Source organism: Rhineura floridana, chromosome 11 (assembly GCF_030035675.1).
Source record: "Rhineura floridana isolate rRhiFlo1 chromosome 11, rRhiFlo1.hap2, whole genome shotgun sequence".
NCBI lineage: Eukaryota > Metazoa > Chordata > Lepidosauria > Squamata > Rhineuridae > Rhineura > Rhineura floridana.
The window spans coordinates 31,312,603-31,334,951 of NC_084490.1; the positions used below are offsets into that span (position 1 = coordinate 31,312,603).

At 44.9% G+C, this 22,349-nt stretch overlaps 1 protein-coding gene across 1 annotated transcript in view; it reads left to right on the forward strand.

Annotated features, from left to right (window-relative positions):
* The window catches only part of LOC133367741 (vomeronasal type-2 receptor 26-like), a 37,247-nt gene extending 27,219 nt beyond the window's left edge, over positions 1–10,028 (forward strand). The window contains exon 8 of the mRNA XM_061591842.1: positions 9,130–10,028. Coding sequence (XP_061447826.1) covers positions 9,130–10,028 — 899 coding nt within the window. The remainder of the gene's footprint in view (positions 1–9,129) is intronic.
* Positions 10,029–22,349: the final 12,321 nt, after the last annotated feature.

Genomic DNA, 22,349 nt, shown 5'->3' on the forward strand with positions numbered 1-22,349 from the left:
AAATATATTTATTAAAATATAACATTGAACTTGGAGAACCTGCAGATCAAACCAACTGAATTAACCAAATGAAACTCAGATCAGGCAGGTGAGGTTGAACCTACTTCTGGCAGGAAAACCTCCCCACCAGACCCCTGGGCATGTCTCCAGCTGAAGGCTGTGGCCCTGAGCCAAGGACAGGGATGAAATACTTCCCTTCTTGCTAGGCAAGCCTTAAATGGGCACGCTCCCTACACCTACTGGCCCTGATGCCCTGGCATTCACCTGAATGCACAAGATAAGGCCCAGGGGCATCCCCTAGGTGCATCCCATGCACGAAGCACTAGGAGATCCCCAAATGGTGTCTCTAATCCCCTAACTGCCTCAGGATACCTCATGATAGCCCTCCAACCTCCTCACCTGCCCGAATACCATGCCACAAGAGAAGATCAGCAGCTGCTTGATCACCTTAACCCACAAGAAATATATCAGTCACTGCCATCTGCAAGTCCTCCAAAAAGACATCACAACCCAGCATGGACAGATGAACACCATCCTCTATATAAAACTGAGGGACGTCATGCTTAATCCTAGCATGAGGAATAATGCCCAACCCATGTCCAACACAAATTTATGAACCCTCCTATGCACTCACCTTCTAGCCCTATCGATCCTGTTGGCATGCATAGCTCCACGCCAAACTCGCCTTTCTAAAAGTTCAGACCAGATAATAAACAGGTCTGGGAAACTGCATTTAAACCAAGCCAAGTCTCCAGTCACTCTGTGCAGCAGATCAAGGCCAGTCTGCTGCACAAAATCATTTTCCCCCAGGTATATCACCAAAATGTGAGGGACAGGATCAGCTGATTCTGCCCGGAAGAAGGTCGGGAGAAGCTTCCCCCACAACATACCCTGCCTAGCTACCCAGAGAATAGTTGCCCAAGCTGCAAGGTGCCGGTGGGTCCCAACGGGTGATAAATTAGCCCTCCTCTGAGCCCAAAACAGGATAGAATGCCTACAGAGTATTAATTGGGCAGCAAAAAGGCAGATGACACAAACCTGAAAGAAAACTATTAATAATAAGTAACCTGAATTTACTGCCAAACATATGTCTTAAATGCAGCAGATCACCATCTGTCAATAACAGTATTTGTTCCAGGAGAAAGCCCACGAGGGCTGTGGCAGAAGCTGCCCCAATCCGAAAAGAATGCAAACCATACACCACAGGATCTTGCCCAATAGCAAACAAGGCTCTCCGCAACACAGCCCAGACCTGAAACAGGGTGAGGGCAGACCCATCACGGTGCACAAACAAATAGCCCTGGCCCACTGGCCTGGATGATAAATCAGCCCACATCACAGCTAGAGGGCACAAATTCAGAAGAGGGCATGAACCCAAAGATATGACCTTTTCCCTGACTCTCTGATCCATCGTAGACTGTCACAAGGTGAGGTAAAGAGAGGAATCTGACAACCTGTAATCACTGTGACTCACAGCCCTACTAGACATGTTGTGCTTTGAACTAACCAGGAACTTGCTAGGGCGAAATGCCCCATAAAATGCTACCAGGGCAACCACCATAAATAAAACAGCTTCATAACCAGAAGAACATAATATGTGAAACTCAGGCAACAGCTGCAATAAGATATCAGGAGTAAAAGGCCTGCATTTATAGGGAATCACAGGGCAAGAGCATGCCCAACCCTCCAGCACCTTTCGAATCCTGAAGTGAACTCAAGGATCCCACCTGCATTAGACAAGAAGGCAAAAGCGGACTAATGACCTGCTATGGTACTAACCGCCCTGCCCTCTGCCTTGAGAGACAGCATGAATTGAATAAGATGTCCTACCAAAGACAAACCCTGAGTCACACGAAAGCTCTGGAAAGCTGAGCCACCGTGCCAATAAGCCCTTGCAGTACTTGGAGCAAGTGCTGATCCAATTGCGGCTTGCACCTCTAATTGCCAAGATTCCAATGGTAGGTCGGCATCTACACTGTGTTGGGAGATGTGCCAGGAGCCAACAGCCAGAAATGCTCCATCTGGAAGTGAGACAGGGCATCACCTACACAATTCTGTAGGCATTGTAAAACAAATGCTTGAACCAGATGTATCACCCGAACCGACCTAGATGTCTGTGCATTCACAACACACACAACAGCTTGTTTGTCACACCACAACCTGTGGCTATGGCTCTGGAAAGACAACAGCCATAAGTGAACCACTACAACAATTAGAAAAAAAATGTAGAAATGTCAGGTCAGTGGTAAGGCCAGCAGTCGTCCATGCTAGAGGCCAGTGCTTGGCACACTACTGGCCTCCAAAGATCATCCCAAATCCCAGTCTTCCTGCAGCATCTGACATCATCTGCAGCTCAGCCTCAAGGAGCAACTCATCTCTCTAAAAGGAAATACCATTATATTCCTCCAGGAAGGTAAGCCACATGCTCAGATGTACCCTCATACCCACTGACACTTGGATAAAATTGAATTTGGAGCACACACTCCTCATGGCATCGCAGAGGCTTCTAAGAAACGCCCTGCCAGGTGAGATCACTTTGGAAGCAAATACTAGGTGACCCACCAGCTCTTGCAACTGTAATAAGGTCCAGCTGTATGCCCAAGTATGATGTGGTCAAGCCCTCCGACTTATCAGGAAACAGAGGGACACCCAGCTCCTCCACAAAACTTGAAAAAACAGACACCAAATGTGAATACTGGGCTGTGCCAGCCACCCCAACCAAAAGAAAATAATCTAAATGGTGAGTGGCAAGGGAGGAACCAGACCTGGCCCTGACAGCCCACTCAAGGAAAGTACTGAAGGTCTCAAAGGCAGAACACTAGATAGAGCAACCCATGGGCATTGCTTTATCTACATAGTACTGGCCTTGGAATTTAAACCTGAAGAGGTCCACATCCAAAGGGTGCACTGGCAACAGGCAAAATGCAGACTTGATGTTGCATTTGGCCAAGAGAGCACCATCTCCCCCCCCTACGAACTACCCTGACCACCTCATCAAAAGATGTATAGCACACAGAGGGACATTCATCTGAAATGCCATCATTAACTGATCCTCCTCTAGGGAACAATAGGTTATGGATGAGATGGTACTCACCAGGTTGCTTCTTCAGGACAATGCCCAAAGAAGAGACCTGGAGTTCTGGGAGAGGGGGGCATGGATAAGGGCCAGAAATTCAGTTGGCCTCTATCTACTTGGCAGGTTTTGCCAAAACAACAGATGCCAGTGCATGCACAGAGGCCTGTATGCCTGAATTCCCTTAACAACCACCCAAAACACAGCCTCAATAGAAATGGGTAAAAGCAGGAGGGGATTATTACAGTAGGGCCCCGCTTACTGGCACTCTGCTTCCCGGTGTTCTGCTAATGCGACGGCTTTCGTTTTCCATTTTAAAGCCGCTTTTGCTGCTTTTGCGGCATTTTGGCATCATTTTCGCACGACGCACCCTATTAAAGTCAATGGGGTTCCGCTTTATGGTGTTTTCCGCTTTATGGCGGGGGTCCGGAACAGAACCCAACTTATAAGTGAGGCCCTACTCTATGCTGACATTAAGGAAGTCCACCCAGACCTGGCAACCACACAAAAAATGGCCACCAAGTCCTAACATTACCAAGATGGCCACCGTGCCCTGACTAGGCCTTAAATGCAGGCCCAAATAGGGCCACTGAGGCCTCGCCCATGACTGGGCCATGTGCTAGCTTCTCCCTCAGACCCACTCCGGGCAGGCCCAAGTACGTGTTGTCCTCATCCCCACCAGGTTGCAGGTGGCACACGGAGGCCCAAACAGGCCTCAGGCACACCCAGGCTGCAGGCCGCTGGCCACAAAAGCTGCTAGGCCCCAGGCACAAAAAGGCTGTCTTGGCCCATCAGGCTACTCACAAGAAGCCCAGAGCCAGTTTGAACCTTCTTTCATAAATAAATGAAATCCAGTCCTCCCCACAAAAACGGGCTTTGTGGTTAATCTCTACGTTTCTCCCTGCCCGGGAGAAAATCTTTACCAGTCAAAAAGAGCGTTCTGACTGATTTTAAAGTTGAAAAAGCTTCTTCTGAGATGAGAGCTTGACTCAGAGGCAGCACAGGCAAAGCAACCCTTCCCGGAAGTCCTAGCAACCCTTCCCGGAAGGACGGACTTTCATCAAGCTCTAGCTGATTACAGCGACACGTTTATCTTTTCTTCAAAGAAAAACGGACTCTAACAAGCAAACAAGCATCCTTCTTTCTATTTTCTTTTTTCACTTGGTTTAAATTGGTGCAGCAAAAAAGAGATTTGTCAATGAATCAGCTGTGAAGAACTTCTAGGTGAGTTATGGCTTTTCTCTTTCACTCACGAAATTAAGGAGGAAAGAAATCGAAAAAGCTTATCTTTGTTTTTATCGCAAAAAGCTGTCCTGGAGGTGCATTCTAAAGATAGCAACGGAAGAGGGATTTCTATTTCGAGGAGGGGGAAAAAATTTTTTTTGGTCTATTTCATTTTGACGAATTTGCTTGTTCACGACACCACTAATTGTTTTGATGTTGGGAACTAAGTTTGTTTTGTATTCCTGAACACATAGAGATAAGACAGGCTGTATTGTCTACACTGATATCAGCAAGCCTGGAATATTAACCCCATTGTGGCTGAAATAATTTTTGTTTCTGTGGTTTTAAGAATGGCAACCAGGAAAGTGATTGAGACCATGGAAGAAATTATGTTTCAGAAAATAATGGGTGAGATTGAGATAACGAAACAAACCCTGAGACAGGGTAGACAGGAGATGAAAACTGAATTTAACAAAATGACGCAGGAGCTTAAAGAAATAGTGGATTCTGTGAGAGAGGAGTTTGATGGGATTAGAGATGAGAAAAGAAAAATTAAAGGGAAGCTACAAGCCCTGGAGATTGGGACAAATGTGAAATTGGAAAAAGATTTGGAGTTTATGGATGTTAGAAATAAAGTTTACTGTTTGGAATTTAACGTTGTCTCTGAAGAAATTAATGAAGATTTTGGTGGTAAAGTTATCAATGTCTTGGATAATTTTCTGGACTGGAATGATGTGATGGAGCTTGACATACAAAAAATCTATGGAGTTGGCTACAGATATGTGACAGTGGAGAAACTCTTAAGAGATGAGCCAGTGCATTTTGTAAAAAAGAAGAACAGAGATATGACTTTGCAGCAATATTTCAGCAACATATTCAGAATTCTTGACTGGAATGATGTGATGGGGCTTGACATAGAAAACATCTATGGAATTAACTACAAATATGTGACAGAGCAGAGATGCACCCAGAGCAGAGATGTGACTTTACAACAATATTTCAGCAACATATTCAGAATTGATGGCAAGGACATATTTGTGATGGGGGAAATTCCCATCAGACTCTTGTTATATGACTATGGCTATGACAGCAAGATCATCATGGGATACTGATAATGGATGAATGGATACTGAAACCACTGGATTTAACAGCACTATTGAAGATGGAAGATGGAATTAATATTGATAATGGAAGAATTGTTATGGAAATTATTGGAAATAACAGATTTGACGAGATGGATTAATCAATATGTTTATTTGGACTATGGCTATGACAACAAGATTATTATGGGATACTGATAATGGAAGAATGGCTACTGAAATTACTGGACTTAACAGGATTATTGAAGATGGAAGATGGAATTAATATAGATAATGGAAGAATGGCTATTGAAATTATTGGGCCTAACAGATTTGAATCAGATGGATTAAGCGACATGTTTATTTGGAGAAAAATTGAAAGATATATCTCTCAAGGAATTGAAACCTCTCTTTGACTTTTTGTGGAAAGAATAAAGTAGTGTTTATGAGATTTGATGATTAATTAAGATAACTACTGGAGGAAAGTGATTTTATATACAATTTTAGAGATAGGTTATATATTCTAGACCTATAACTGATCTGCGACAAATCGGAAGTCAACATTTTATTTTACTGTTTAATTTTTTTATTTCGTTTTGTTTTTTGTCTTTAAAAATTTGAATAAAAATTAATGATAAAAAAGAAGCCCAGAGCCAGTAAAACCCCAGGCACAAAAAGGCTGTCTTGGCCCATCAGGCTACCCACAAGAAGCCCAGAGCCAGTAAAACACCTCCCCAATCCAGCTGAAATGGGCCAAAGCAGCTGCAGCAGACGCCCCCCCCACTCACCGAAAAATGTGCCCACCTTTGGAGGGAAAGGTGGGCAAAGCCCAGACTGGCCGACTTGAGCAGGTACCAAAACTATAGCTGCCACTGCACAGTAGGGGCCAAAGAAGGCCAAAGGGACTGTTCCACTGCTTCAAGGCTTGAACAGGCTCTGACAGCCACATTTGCCTGTTCCCTCCACCCAGCAACACCCCCCCTCTCTGCAGCAAACACAGAAGAGGTAGAGCTAAGGGAAGAGACTGCTTAAAAGGCAATCTCCCTGACCCAGCTCCATTGGCCTGAAGACCCCATGTGACCTCCTTCCTCCTTCGGGTTAAACCACCCGAGTCTTCATTGTGTGAGGATAGAGGGTGAAGGCAAAGGTGCCCGCACATATAGTGGGAATGGCATCCACTGAGCATTCATTTTGTTATAGAATTTTGCATTAAGCATCTTTCATCCTAAAATACAGACTATTGAAGGGATATGCAAAGAAGATAAGGAGATTCATTCGTATCTTAAGCTCATTTCAATCCCATTGTTACTGTCTGCTTTTTCACCTGGTTTATATCCAAGAACTGTTTCAACTCTCAGTTTTAGGGTCATAAAACAAGTTTATATATTTTGCCTGCATATTGTTTTGACACAATCAAACTCAGTAAGAAATAAATAAATATAAATAATTATAAAAAGACTAGATGATCAACTAGTAAAGTATTTACTGCTTATGGTAGAAATGAATGAAAGTATAAAGATGCCTTCATTGGGAGATACTTCCATTGTTTGATTGAGTGACTGATTGTTTGTTTGTTTATTTATATACAGCCCCATAGCCAGAGCCCCCTCAGTGGTTGACAACAATTAAACCATTAAAAACAATTATACACATTTTAAAAACACATTTTTAAAAAGCAATTTAAAAACACATGCTAAAGTGCCTGGGAGAAGAGGAAAGTGTTGACCTGGTGCCGAAAAGATAACAGTGTTGGCGCCAGGTGCACCTCGTCAGTCACATCATTCCATAATTTGGGGGCCACCACTGAGAAGGCCCTCGCCCTTGTTGCCAGACTCCCAGCTTCCCTCCGAGGAGGCACCCGGAGGAGGGACTTTGATCTTGAGTGTAGTGTTTGGGTGGGTTCATGTCAGGAGAGGCGTTCCATCAGGTATTGTGGTCCCAAGCCATGTAAGGCTTTATTGGTTAAAACCAGCACCTTGAATAGAGCTTGGAAACATACAGGCAGCCAATGCAATTGGGCCAGAATTGGTTTTATATGTTCGAACTGTCTGGCCCCATTAGCAATCTGGCCACTACATTTTGCACCAGCTGCAGTTTCCAAACCGTCTTCAAAGGCAGCCGCACATAGAGTGTATTGCAGTAATCTAACTTGGAGGTTACCAGAGTATGGACAACTGAAGCCAGGTTATCCCTGTCCAGATAGGGGCGTAGCTAGGCCACCAACTGAAGTCGGTAGAAGGCTCTCCGTGCCACCGAGGCTACCTGAGCCTCAAGTGACAGAGATGGTTCTAGGAGAACTCCCAAGCTATGAACCTGCTCCTTCAGGGAGAGTCCAACCCCATCCAGGACAGGTTGCACATCCACCATCTGGTCAGAATAACCACCCACTAACATCTCACTAGCTTCTCAGTCTTGTCTGGATTGAGCCTCAGTTTATTAGCCCTCATCCAGTCCATTGTCGTAGACAAGTATTGGTTTAGCACATTGACAGCCTCACCTGAAGAAGATGAAAAGGAGAAATAGAGCTGTGTGTCATTAGCATACCGATGGCAATGCACTCCAAAGCTCCGGATGACTGTACCCAAGGGTTTCATGTAGATGTTGAACAGCATGAGGGACAGAACTGACCCCTGTGGAATCCCATACTGGAGAGTTCAGGGGGCCAAACAATGATCCCCAAGCACCACCTCCTGGAACCAACCCGCCAAGTAGGAGTGGAACCACCACCATGCAGTCCCTCCCACTCCCAACTCAGCCAGTCTTCCCAGAAGGATACCATGGTTGATGGTATTGAAAGCCGCTAAGAGATCAAGAAGAATCAACAGAGTCACACTCTCTCTGTCTCTCTCCTGACAGAGGTCATCATACAGGGCGACCAAGGCTGTTTCCATGCCATAATGATAATGTCACTTTCACTGTCTTCTTCTCTGGCTTATCAGCCTGGCAATGTTAACTTGCACCTGACACATGACAGCACAACTCCTGCCTCAGCTGGAGATGCTGCTAACACTGTAGATCAAAAGAGATAAAGTTTAAAGTCTTGCAGTGAAGATGAAAGAAAAGCTAATATTCCAAGATGAGGAGTGCAGCTGGAAATCACTTTCCCTGCTAACTGGCATGTTTGAGCATCGGAAAGATGGGCATGTGACAGAAATTATGCAGTGTCAGGTTCCTTCCCATCATATCCTCCCTGATATTTATCAGGAAAGTGCAACTGTTGGCTTCTTTTCTTTTCCAAAGGACAGCTCATAGAGAAAATAATGGTTAAGACTTCCCAAGATAGGCAAGGCCACTTAGGAATAACATTAGCTTTTTGAAATGTGTTTCCATCCTATTGCCTGAGTTCTACATACTCTGGAAACATTATTGATAGTGTATAGATATAGTTTGAAGTAAAAAAATGTTCTCTTTTCCCCTTTTGAGTCTTTCCCCTTGAGTTTACTCAGTGTAAAATAGTAAAAGCTGTTAGAACCCATAGCAATGCCCAAACAGCAGCCATAAATCCAATGTAGAACCGATACTGCCTCATTAACAGATAATAGTCAGGATGAAAATTTCAAAAGAAGGGTAGGGATACAAAACTGTCTTGTCCATTTGATCCCTTCGCTTCTGTGTCTTCTTCTTTTCAGTGTGTAAGCCCGACGGCAAGGGCTGTCTCTCAGACATTTAATTCAATTCGTATCCAGCATTTCTTCATTACTGCATCACTATCTGAGCTGATGGATTGACTAATCAGGTGTGTATCTCTTTCAGACGCAGTTCATTGTGACAAGTGCCCTGAAGATCAATATCCAAATGAAAACAAGGACCAATGTATTCCCAAGGTTATAACTTTCTTGACGTATGATGAGCCCTTAGGGATCACTTTGGTTTCACTTGCTGTTTCCTTTTCTTTCATCACAATTTTTGTATTCCAAACCTTTCTCAGGAACTGGAATACTCCCATTGTCAAAGCCAACAATCAGAACCTCACCTGCCTTCTTCTCATCTCCATCCTGCTTTGCTACTTGTCTTCTCTCCTATTCATTGGCAAACCTCGGAACGCCACCTGCCTTCTCCGACAAGCAGCCTTCGGCATTGTCTTCTCTGTTGCAATTTCTTGTGTGTTGGCAAAAACAATCATTGTCATCCTAGCTTTCCTGGCCACAAAGCCAGGCAACAGGGTGAGGAAATTTCTAGGGCAGAAAGTAGCAAATGCCATTGTTCTTTTTTCTTCCCTCGTTCAAGTGGGCATTTGTACTGTTTGGGTGTCAACCTCTCCTCCCTTCCCAGATGCTGACATGCACTCACAGACTGGACACATCATACTGGAATGTAATGAAGGCTCCATCACCATGTTCTGCTGTGTACTGGGTTACATTGGCTTTCTTGCCATCATCAGCTTCATTGTAGCTTTCCTAGCCAGAAAATTGCCGGATACTTTTAATGAAGCCAAGTTCATCACCTTCAGTATGCTGCTGTTTTGCAGTGTTTGGGTGTCCTTTATTCCAGGCTACTTGAGCACTAAGGGGAAATATGTTGTGGCTGTGGAGGTTTTTGCCATCTTGGCTTCCAATACTGGACTATTGATTTGTATCTTCCTTCCAAAATGTTACATTATTCTTCTGAGAGCTGATCTGAATTCTAGGAAATTACTACAAGGAAACACATAATTATGAACTTTGATTCTAGAATTGTAGTTTCTTCCCAATAGAGATGGGTGACAATTTTGCCGAATTTAGATTTAGCACTGGATTATTCAGTGCTCTGTATATTCTTCACCTTTGTGGAGTGATATTGTTTGCTCAGAATTTCAGTGCCTTTCCCATAAATATTATCTCAAATATATTGTTCTTTAAATGATGTTACTCACAGCACAGCAGTACTGTTCTCTCTCTCTCTCTCTCTCTCTCTCTCTCCCTCTCTCCCGTGCCATCCACATGAATAATCCAAGCTTCAATCAAAAGGAAGCAAGCCAAGTCTCGCCCATGTTAAGGTCTCAGGGCTTGCGGCACTGAAAGCTGATTTTATTCATTCGTTTCCAAAATGAAAACAGCCAATGTTTGTTAACATGAAAACTGTCCAGCCTCAGTCACTGAGGAGGAGGTAGCAAAGCTACTTTCCTGTATCAATATTTCCTTCCAAAGTATCAATCTTTTCTTTCAAAATGTCGATGTTTTCTTTCATTCATTGATATTTCCTTTCAAACTATCAATCTTATGAAAGAAGATGATATATTAAAGGAATTATTAATATTAATATTTCTCGGAGGGAAATTGGGCCAGTAAAAGCGGCAGAGAGTGGACAAAGAATGTACTCAAATCAATACTGCCTGTTAGGATGCTGTCTAAGCGGCACTGGCCAACAGATCCCATAGAAATATTACAAGGACACAGGAGTTTTTTGAAGTGCCTTTGCTGAAATCCATTCTCATTAAGTTCTCCATTTGGGTTATATGGAGAAATTCTGTTTTTGTTTATCATTTGAACTTTGGCAAATATTTATCTCTTGTGATGTAAAAATGTTAAGTGTCCATGTTCAAGTTCTTGCGCTGTTTCTACAGTATGTCGCAGGCCTGTTTAGCAGTAGCTGTTTGGTGATGATCTGAAAGTGGGGAAAGATTATAACATTTAGTATTTTCATATGGAGTCTGAGTGATGTAAAATTTCATTTTCACTGGACTGACAAACAGACTCTGCCAGGCTGAAGGTTTTAGTTAGTGACAAGAGGGTGATAAATTGTCACTTGGGAGAAATCTTTTCCATTGGAGAAAGCCCGTTCGTGTTGGAAATGTAAAGCGAACACCATCAAAAGCTGAAGTGAAGGTGGATAGCTGTGGCCTGAACATTAATATGTCCTTCTTGATGCGATCACTATCATGTGCTGGTGATGATAACAAAAGGTCTGTTGAATCATCTTTTGAATTAAGCCACTGCATGGGATTAAGGGATGAATTTTCAGATTGAATAGAGATACTTGACCAGCAGGGCGAACCGTAGGATAAATATTACCCTATGCGAGGAGTGCATTTGGTGCTCCCACCTCTGGTCAGCTTTGCATGGCCACCCAGAGGGTTTATGGGGCCTGGAGCAGGTGTCATTTTGTGGGCCCTGCTGCTGCCCCCTACAATGACCCATGCATGCATGTACAGAACTGGAGGTGGCATACAAGAATTATTGCACACATGGACCACATGTTAGAATTCTCACCTGAAGCTCCTCCTTGTCCTGGGATGAAGCAGAAGGATAGATATGCTTCATTTTTTCTTACACGCAGATAAGGGAATAGGGATCAGGCTGTGTTTTCCCTGAGTGCCACCTCCAAATTCCAAACCTCTCTTGGCAGTGCTCAGTCTGACAGGTCTTCTCGTTGTGGCCTGCTGCTGGACTTCTTCACTACTCACTAACTCGGGGTTCCTCCCTCAAGGCCTGGCCTCACACTATGCCTCCACCTATCCTTCTGGTATCTCTCCATGGAGAGCAACATTGCTCAGAATCTTCATCTCTCAGCTGCCGTGCTACTGTTTGCACAAGCCAATGCTCTAAAAACCACATTCTGAGCAGTGACAGTGCACTCTGCAGCACAGGAGAATGATCACAGGTTTTACCTTTAATATATTTGTTTTGTTTTGTGGCAGTTCCTACCTTTTGGAAAGCAGTCTTTATGTTAGAATATCCATTATTTATATATTTAAACATAAGAGAGAAAAGTTATAAATAAAAAAGCTATCCAGCTGACGTCTGTTTCTAGCATTTGAAGTGGTAAGTGCTCGGTAACGTTGCCTCCAAGGAAAGCTGTGTTCCACGGTTTTTAACCTAGCACATAGAGAGTCAAGGTACTCCTTTGTGGCCACAGCATGGTGTTCTGGTCCAAGAGGATGGTGTCCCAGACCAGGCATGGAACACAGTTGGGGTTCAGCCATTGTGCTTTGGTCCAGGGGCTGGGGAGATACGGCATGCTGTGGGAACGCCTCCTGCCAACGCTTTAATATGCTTCATTGGTACAGCACCCGCCACAGGTTTTGGTCCTTCATTTGGGAGGCAACGACCTGGGAATCTTGAAGAGAAAAGCCCTTATCATTCAGGCTTGCTTGTTCTTTGAGGCCATACGTAGAAGGTGGCCTGGGACTGTCATTGTTTGGTCTGATATTCTCCCCAGGAGGATTTGGAGGGGTGGGATTGACCGCGGGAGCCTGAACAAGGCTAGTCGAAAAGTAAATAGGAAAGTCTGGCTCACCCTTGCTGATAGGCAGAGTGAGGTAATACATCATCCAGAGGTGAAGTGTGACAGGGCTGATCTTTACCGGCCAGACAGTGTTCATACGTCTGACTTGGGTAATGATCTGTTTCTGACTGATCTGCAGAGTGCCCTGCATATATTTATTTGGTGCAGGTGGGAGAAGAGGGACTAAGGTGAGGCTTGTCCACTTCTGTGGTGGATATATGTGGGGATTTCACAGGGCAGGGTTTGGTGAGCACCCTTAGGCACCCTTTAAGGTGATCGGTGGGTTCTGAGGCCTACCTTCCGGGTAGTGAGGCTGGTTGGCAGGAAAAGGCTAATCTTTGGGGCTAACCTGTAACACCCACTCAGAGTTGTGTGGCCCTGAGGGGAGGTGGAACAGGAATACCTCTCTAACCACCCTGCAGGGATGGCTTCCAAAGGAGGGGCTTGGGCTTGGACCACCCCCTTTTCCATGGCATGGTGTCATTGCCCAATTGGGTAAGATTTACGTCCCACATTTTTCTCTGCAGATCATTTATTATAGAATCAAATACTTAATTGTCTTTATTTGAATAAACATGGCCCTTGATATACCCACATTTCATCTTGTGTTGCCTCTTCATTTCCTGGCTATGGCCTGCAACTATAGACCACTCTTCATCCACAAGATTTTGTATTTTATTTATTTATTATTTGATTTATATCCCATCCTTCCTCCCAGCAGGAGCCCAGGGTGGCAAACAAAAATGCTAAAAATGCTTTAAAACAGCATAAAAACAGACCTTAAAATACATTAAAACAAAATGTTAAAAACATTTTTAAAAGCTTTAAAAAAGCTTTAAAAAAGGGTTAAAATATATTGTTTTTTAAAAAGCCATATTAAAAAGCAATTCCAACACAGATGCAGACTGGGATAGGTCTCAACTTAAAAGGCTTATTTCCAAAAGTTCTCCTTGATGCCCATGACACTTCATACCGACAAGATGGAGGCACTGTTGGTGTGGAAGCTGGCTGACCTGCATGGAGTGATATGACTGGTCCTGGATGGGGTTGTAATCTTCCTAAATGGCCAAGCTTGTAACTTGTAGCTTCTCTTCGACTTAGCACTGACTGTAAAATTAGAAGTGGTACTTGTCCCTATTTTGAAAAGTTGCTGGGGACACAAGTCACAAAATGGCTGTTGTGGTGGTGTAGCATCACCAAAACGTGGGTGTGACATCTTAAATGCATAAAAAGAGACAGGACCACAAAACAGTGCAGGCATGCCTGTCATCAGTGGGGAAGAGGGCACCTATGTTATTCATTGCTGCATGTAAAATGAAAAGCTACATGCACATTTCATGTGTTCATAAAGGAAGGGAGGGTGTCCAACGCCGGCATCCAATGATATATAGGTATGTCTATGGCATTTTGTGCTCAACATAGGTGAGGGCAAGCCAGTGCAAACAGGAAGTGAGGAAAAAAAGCACACAACATCAAATACATTCTAGATTTCTGAGGGGATATATTGAGAACTTTTGTGGACACTATAGGAGGAACTGATGGAAATAATGGGGCCTGTACACGCCATGTTGTCAACCTCTGCACTACTGTATGTGGGACTCGATTTCAAAATCCAACAGAAACCCTAACTGATGAAGCATGTGGGCACTGAATTGCTGGAGGTGAGGGGGTCAAGGTCATTAGAGCATAATACGCTAAATTGGTACCAATTGCACTTTCAGAGGCCCATCTCATGTACCTAGCTACAGTAGTGGATGGAGGACAGACAAAATAAAGAACTTCTTCATGCAATGCAGAGTTAAACTATGGAATTCATGGAGTTTAAGGCTGTCAATGGCTACTAGCCATGATGGTTATGCTCTGCCCCCATAGTCAGAGGCAGTATGCTTCTGAAAACCAGTTGCTGGAAGCTAAAGGAAAGGAGAGTGCTCTTGCACTCAGGTGCTGCTTGTAGGCTTTCCCCGGACATCTGGTTAGCCACTGTGAGCACAGAATGGTGGACTAGAAGGGCCACTGGCCTGATCCAGCAGGCTCTTCTTAAGTTCTTATGTGGCTCCATGTCAGTGGGGCATTTGAATCTGCTCTGGGTTTTAGTCTAAACTTCCAAGGAGCTGGGGTAGTGGAATCCACTCTTTCAAGGAGCTGTCTAAGGTGTTGAAACCTATTCTTGCATTGGATTCAGCTATAATGGTAGGTAGGTATGAAAGGCAGGGCTTTGGCAGTGAAATCCCCATACTAGGAAACTCCATTGTTTCAGGGTTATGCATGGTCTTGACCCTGTTGGTTTTTAAATGCACATCTTGTTTCCAAAATTGCAAATTATGTAAATTCACCTTTAAATGTGAACAGCTGCAAAACTGAGGGACTGGGGAAGACCTGACCTGGGTGTGAGTACCTGAGCATCTGCATGGTTGCTTGCTTGCTCCTTGGGGTTGCTGACTCTTGAGACAGCTGAAGTCGCTGATAAGTGCTGCAAGGACTAGGAACCCCTGCCTGGCCCTGACTCCAGAGAGAGGCTGCAGTCAATCTTGTAGCCTCTTTCATCAGCTCCTGGCTGGGTCAGGGGACATAAAAGCCCAGCTGCCCTTGGGACACCAAAGGGGATCATCTCTTGGGGAGCCCCATAGGGAGTCCCAAGAGTGAGGGTGCTACCCCTTCATTTTTTTTGTTTTTATACCAATCTAGAGGAGATTGGTAGTGGGGAGTGTCTATGCCTGCTACATGAGCTAGAGGGAGCCCCAGCTGACAAAGCGTCAAGGCGAGTTAAGCAGCAGAGCGAGTTCGGCAGCAGGGCGAGGAGGCCAGGGCCCCCCACTCTGCCCGTCTGTTCCCTGACCTCAACTAAACCGCAGTCTCCAACCCATTGACGTAATAAACCTTAAACAAAACTATGCAGGTAAGAAGCCAGCAGGGGTGTGGGGGCTTTCCAGTGTTTTGCACCGCCTGCAGCATGTACGACTATCTGCCTGTTGGACAGAAGTCGTGGGTGTGCCCTCGGTGCAATGAGCTCCTGGCTCTCCGGGAACTTCATTTCCTTGAGGCCAAGGTGGCGGACCTGGAAAAGCTGAGAGAGGAAGAGAGGTGTGTGGAGGAGGCCTTCACTGACGTTATAGCTGTGTCCCACTCCAACGATGATAGCTCTCCTGCTATCATGGACAACGATGGTCTCGGGGAAGGAGAGCATCCAGCTGAGGAAGAGGGAAACGATCCCTTAGAAGGGACCCATTCCTTGGGGGATGAGCAGCTATCCTCTCGTGCCGAGGATATATCTCCAGGGGGTGGAGGGATCCTTGTAGTGGGTCATTCGATCATTAGGAACATAGACAGTGGGGTGTGTGATGGGCGTGTAGACCGCAAGGTGTTTTGCCTGCCTGGTGCGAAGGTTGTGGATATCGCCCGTCGTTTAGATAGTTTGGTAGACGGTGCTGGGAAGGAGTCAGTGGTCGTGGTGCACGTTGGCACCAATGACATGGGGAAATGCAGCCATGAGGTCCTGGAAGCAAAATTTAGGTTGCTAGGTAGGATGCTGAAAGCCAGGGCCTCCAAGGTGGCTTTCTCTGAAATGCTACCGGTTCCACGCGCAGGACCAGCCAGACAGGCCCAGCTTCGAAGTCTCAATGCGTGGATGAGACTATGGTGTCGGGTGGAAGGGTTCGGATTTGTTAGGCACTGGGGAACATTTTGGGACAAGCCGGGCCTGTACAAAAGGGACGGGCTCCACTTGAACCAGAATGGAACCAGACTGCTGGCACTTAAAATTAAAAAGGTAGCAGAGCAGCTTTTAAACTGACTGAGGGGGGAAACCCGACAGGAGCTGAGAAAGGTCCGGTTCGGAATAAACCTCCCCCCTGGGATAAAAACCAAAGAAATGATGAAATTTTAAAAGGGGTAGGCCTAGAAGTAGGCATTGTGAGAGCAGGGGCACAGGATATAAATTCAGAAGAGCAAAATTACCACAGGCCTAACCACAAGTGCCAAAGACACTTGAAGAGAGACACTGCTTACAAGTGCCTGTACGCTAATGCTAGGAGCCTGTGAACCAAGATGGGAGAACTGGAATGCTTGGTCTTAGAGGAGAGCATTGATATAGTGAGCATAACCGAGACCTGGTGGAATGGAGAAAACCAGTGGGATACGGTTATCCCTGGATATAAACTATATCGGAAGGACAGGGAAGGACGTATTGGTGGCGGAGTCGCTCTATACGTGAAAGAAGGCATTGAATCCAGCAAGCTCAAAACCCCAAAAGAGGCAGACTCCTCCACAGAATCGTTGTGGGGGGTGATACCGTGCCCCAGGAGGGACTTAATACTGGGAACGAGCTATCGTCCCCCTCATCAAAATGCTCAGGGAGACCTTGAGATGAGATATGAAATTGAGGAAGCATCCAAACTAGGAAATGTGGTAGTAATGGGTGACTTCAACTACCCGGACATAGACTGGCTGCATATGTGTTCCAGTCATGACAAAGAAGCAGAGTTTCTAGATATTCTAAATGACTATTCCCTAGATCAGTTGGTCATGGAACTGACCAGAGGGACGGCAACCCTGGACTTAATCCTCAGTGGGGACCGGGACCTGGTGCGAGATGTAAGTGTTGTTGAATCGATTGGGAGCAGTGACCACAGTGCTATTAAATTAAACATACATGTAACTGGCCAATTGCCAAGAAAATCCAACACGGTCACATTTGACTTCAAAAGAGGAAACTTCACAAAAATGAGGGGATTGGTAAAAAGAAAGCTGAAAAACAAAGTCCAGAGGGTCACATCACTCAAAAATGCTTGGAAGTTTTTTAAAAACACTATATTAGAAGCTCAACTGGAGTGCATACCGCAGATCAGAAAAGGTACCACCAGGGCCAAGAAGATGCCAGCATGGTTAACGAGCAAAGTCAAGGAAGCTCTTAGTGGCAAAAAGTCTTCCTTCAGAAAATGGAAGTCTTGTCTGAATGAAGAAAATAAAAAAGAACACAAACTCTGGCAAAAGAAATGCAAGAAGACAATAAGGGATGCTAAAAAAGAATTTGAGGAGCACATTGCTAAGAACATAAAAACCAACAACAAAAAATTCTATAAATACATTCAAAGCAGGAGACCATCTAGGGAGACAATTGGACCCTTGGATGATAAGGGAGTCAAAGGTGTACTAAAGAACGATAAGGAGATTGCAGAGAAGCTAAATGAATTCTTTGCATCTGTCTTCACAGTGGAAGATATAGGGCAGATCCCTGAACCTGAACTAACATTTGCAGGAAGGGATTCTGAGGAACTGAGACAAATAGTGGTAACGAGAGAGGAAGTTCTAAGCTTAATGGGCAATATAAAAACTGACAAATCACCGGGCCCGGATGGCATCCACCCGAGAGTTCTCAAAGAACTCAAAGGTGAAATTGCTGATCTGCTAACTAAAATATGTAACTTGTCCCTTGGGTCCTCCTCCGTGCCTGAGGACTGGAAAGTGGCAAATGTAATGCCAATCTTCAAAAAGGGATCCAGAGGGGATCCCGGAAATTACAGGCCAGTTAGCTTAACTTCTGTCCCTGGAAAACTGGTAGAAAGTATTATTAAAGCTAGATTAACTAAGCACATAGAAGAACAAGCCTTGCTGAAGCAGAGCCAGCATGGCTTCTGCAAGGGAAAGTCCTGTCTCAGTAACCTATTAGAATTCTTTGAGAGTGTCAACAAGCATATAGATAGAGGTGATCCAGTGGACATAGTGTACTTAGACTTTCAAAAAGCGTTTGACAACGTACCTCACCAAAGGCTTCTGAGGAAGCTTAGCAGTCATGGAATAAGAGGAGAGGTCCTCTTGTGGATAAGGAATTGGTTAAGAAGCAGAAAGCAGAGAGTAGGAATCAATGGACAGTTCTCCCAATGGAGGGCTGTAGAAAGTGGAGTCCCTCAAGGATCGGTATTGGGACCTGTAGTTTTCAACTTGTTCATTAATGACCTAGAATTAGGAGTGAGCAGTGAAGTGGCCAAGTTTGCTGACGACACTAAATTGTTCAGGGTTGTTAAAACAAAAAGGGATTGCGAAGAGCTCCAAAAAGACCTCTCCAAACTGAGTGAATGGGCGGAAAAATGGCAAATGCAATTCAATATAAACAAGTGTAAAATTATGCATATTGGAGCAAAAAATCTTAATTTCACATATACGCTCATGGCGTCTGAACTGGCGGTGACCGACCAGGAGAGAGACCTCGGTGTTGTAGTGGACAGCACGATGAAAATGTCGACCCAGTGTGAGGCAGCTGTGAAAAAGGCAAATTCCATGCTAGCAATAATTAGGAAAGGTATTGAAAATAAAACAGCCGACATCATAATGCCGTTGTATAAATCTATGGTGCGGCCGCATTTGGAATACTGTGTACAGTTCTGGTCGCCTCATCTCAAAAAGGATATTATAGAGTTGGAAAAGTTTCAGAAGAGGGCAACCAGAATGATCAAGGGGATGGAGCGACTCCCTTACGAGGAAAGGTTGCAGCATTTGGGGCTTTTTAGTTTAGAGAAAAGGCGGGTCAGAGGAGACATGATAGAAGTGTATAAAATTATGCATGGCATTGAGAAAGTGGATAGAGAAAAGTTCTTCTCCCTCTCTCATAATACTAGAACTCGTGGACATTCAAAGAAGCTGAATGTTGGAAGATTCAGGACAGACAGACAGACTCAGCGCATAGTTAAACTATGGAATTTGCTCCCACAAGATGCAGTAATGGCCACCAGCTTGGATGGCTTTAAAAGAAGATTAGACCAATTCATGGAGGACAGGGCTATCAATGGCTACTAGCCATGATGGCTGTGCTCTGCCACCCTAGTCAGAGGCAGCATGCTTCTGAAAACCAGTTGCCGGAAGCCTCAGGAGGGGAGAGTGTTCTTGCACTCGGGTCCTGCTTGCGGGCTTCCCCCAGGCACCTGGTTGGCCACTGTGAGAACAGGATGCTGGACTAGATGGGCCACTGGCCTGATCCAGCAGGCTCTTCTTATGTTCTTATTTTCTTATGGCACATGTGTAGTTCCTGTACAGGGCAACAGTTTGTGCAGAGCTTGGAAAAGTTACTTTTTTGAACTACAACTCCCATCAGCCCAATCCAGTGGCCATGCTGGCTGGGGCTGATGGGAGTTGTAGTTCAAAAAAGTAACTTTTCCAAGCTCTGAATTTGTGCAGTGAACCAAACAATATGAGAACGTTGCCACATGCCTTCAGTGTGAGAGTCTGCAACTGGCAGAAGGTTGGTCCTCCCTGAGTGTGAGATGGGGGCGGGAATAGATGTGCCCTGCGTGAAAGACATTGAGTGGGTCTGACTGTTTCCAATTCTTTCAGAGGCCTCCTGGGATTACTGGTTTGGGTAGGTTTTGTTGGTGGGCTCTGTTTTGCCTATACCAGTTTTGGAGGAGTCTTAGTAAAGCGGAACAACGGTGATACCATCCCAATTTCAGTGATCATGAGTAGAGGGAAATATAGCCATGGGGAGGTGGTGAGCTACCATAGTAGATGAGAGTAAGTATATATATATATATATGCCTTGTTTCTTGCTCCTACTCATGGATGGGTTACTTGTTGCTCATCTGCTGTGCCCACTAACCTGTGGGGGCACCATTGTTTAAGTCACTATGCCCGTCTGGATACTCAGTGCAACACCAGCACAGGCTGCCGGAATGGGGGGAAGTTGCTATGGTCTACAGAACTTCAATCTCTGTCACCAGGAAACCAGTCTGTCTAGGAGTTGGCTTTGAGGGCCTGCACCTGGTATCAGGTCAAGCAGTAAATTAGGGTTGCTGCTGGTGTACCATCCACCCTGCTACGTGACAGCTTCTCTGACCGAGCTGGCAGATGTCATCTCAGCTGTGGTACTGGAGGAGCCCAGAATGAAACACCTGGGTGATTTCAATGTCCATGCTGAGGCTGCCTCTGGTGTTCTGTCATGAGACTTCATGGCCTCTATGAAGACGGTGGGGCTGTATCAAGTTGTCACTGGCCTGACACATGGGGCAGGGCACATCCTTGACTTGGTTTTTGCTCATGATGGAGGAATTGGTGGTCTGGAGATAACAGTGATATATATCACCTCATTGTCATGGTCATACCACTTCCTGGCGAAGTTTAGACTTATGGCTCTGATCCTCCCATGCAGGAGTGGTGGTCAGATAAAGATGGTTTTCTCCCAGAGACTAATGGAATCCACTGGATTCCTGAATGCCCTGGGAGAGTTAGCAGTCGATAGAGCAGGTGATTCCGTTGAAGCCCTTGCCACGCCGTGGAAAAGCAAGGCTCATCGGGCTCTTGACACGGTTGCCTGTGAATGCTCTCTCTGGCATTGTGGAGCTCAGTTTGTGCAACTCTTTGTGGAACTCAGGTCCTGCTTGCAGGATGCTGGGCTAGATGGGCAATTGGCCTGATACAGTAGCCTGTTTTTATGTTCTTATGACAGTCTGACAGGGTGTCCACACAAAAAGTATTGTTACAGGTGTCCCAATCTCTGTGGGCTGTGTTTCCCACACTGATTTTCCACAGAGAAATCAAACAGGATCATTTAACTTATTGATTCCCACCACTTGGTTTCTGAAACACCCTTCACCTTGGCTGGTGTGTGTGGGTGTGTCTATCCAACAGAACATTTTTTAAAAGTGTATATGACAGTGCCTGGATCAGGTAAATACAGTTTGATTGGTCTGGGGAAAAACCCAGAGTGATTGGGTCTAGGTTGTGCTCAGTGAAGAAAGTGCAATTCACTGTCAGATGGGAGAAATAACTTCAGTTTGGGAAAGTCAGTTGAAGTTGGAGATGTGAGGCAAAGACCAGAGAAAGCTGAGATGAAAGTGGATAACTGTGACCTGAATATTAAGGTATCTAGATCTGTTTAGAAAACTGCATCAGAAAATTTGGATAAGTGCAAATTATGAAGAATGGCTGCATTATGGTTCCCATATTGTTTTGGAAAGTGAGAATTTGAAAGTTTCAGCTTTAAATGTGAATTGTATTGAATTTCTCCTCCGTCTGATGTCAGCACTACTATTTGCGCTATTTAAAGAACCCCTAGTGGTAGCCATTACATCTGACAGAACAATTAAAGGATTTGCTATATGAGGGGCAGAATGTAAGATGAAGATTTGTGCACATGATGCGGCCTTATTTCTGCAACGTCTGTCACCTCTACTGTGGAGGCTGCACTGAGGCAGGAACAAGACACAAGGAGCAAGCATTCCTCACTGTGATGACTCATTTAAATTACTTCAGGAACAGAGTTCTTGCTTTCAAGATCACATAAGTAAACATCTGGTTGGCCACTGTGAGAACGGGATACTGGACTAGATGGGCCACTGGCCTGATCCAGCAGGCTCTTCTTAAGTCCTTATGTGGCTTCATGTCAGTGGGGCAGTGGAATCTGCTCTGGGCTTTAGTCTAAACTTCCAAGGGGCTGTTTAAGGGGCTGAATCCTCTTCCTGCGTTAGATTCAGCAGCTTGAAAGTTTCGACTAAACCTCAGAGTAGTTTGCACTGTCCCACTGATATGGAGCCACCAGACACCACTGCCTAGCTATGATGCTATGATGGTAGGTAAGTAGGTATGAAAGGCAGGGCTTCAGCCGTGAAGACCCTATACTAGGAAAATCCATTGTTTCAGGGATATGCATAGTCTCTATCCTGTTGGTTTTAAAATTGTTTCTGAAATTGCACATTAGATAAGTTCACCTTTCAATATGAACAGCTGCATCATTGGGGGACTGAGGGAAGGCCCACCTCTCTGCCATCATCATATCCTCATGTAGC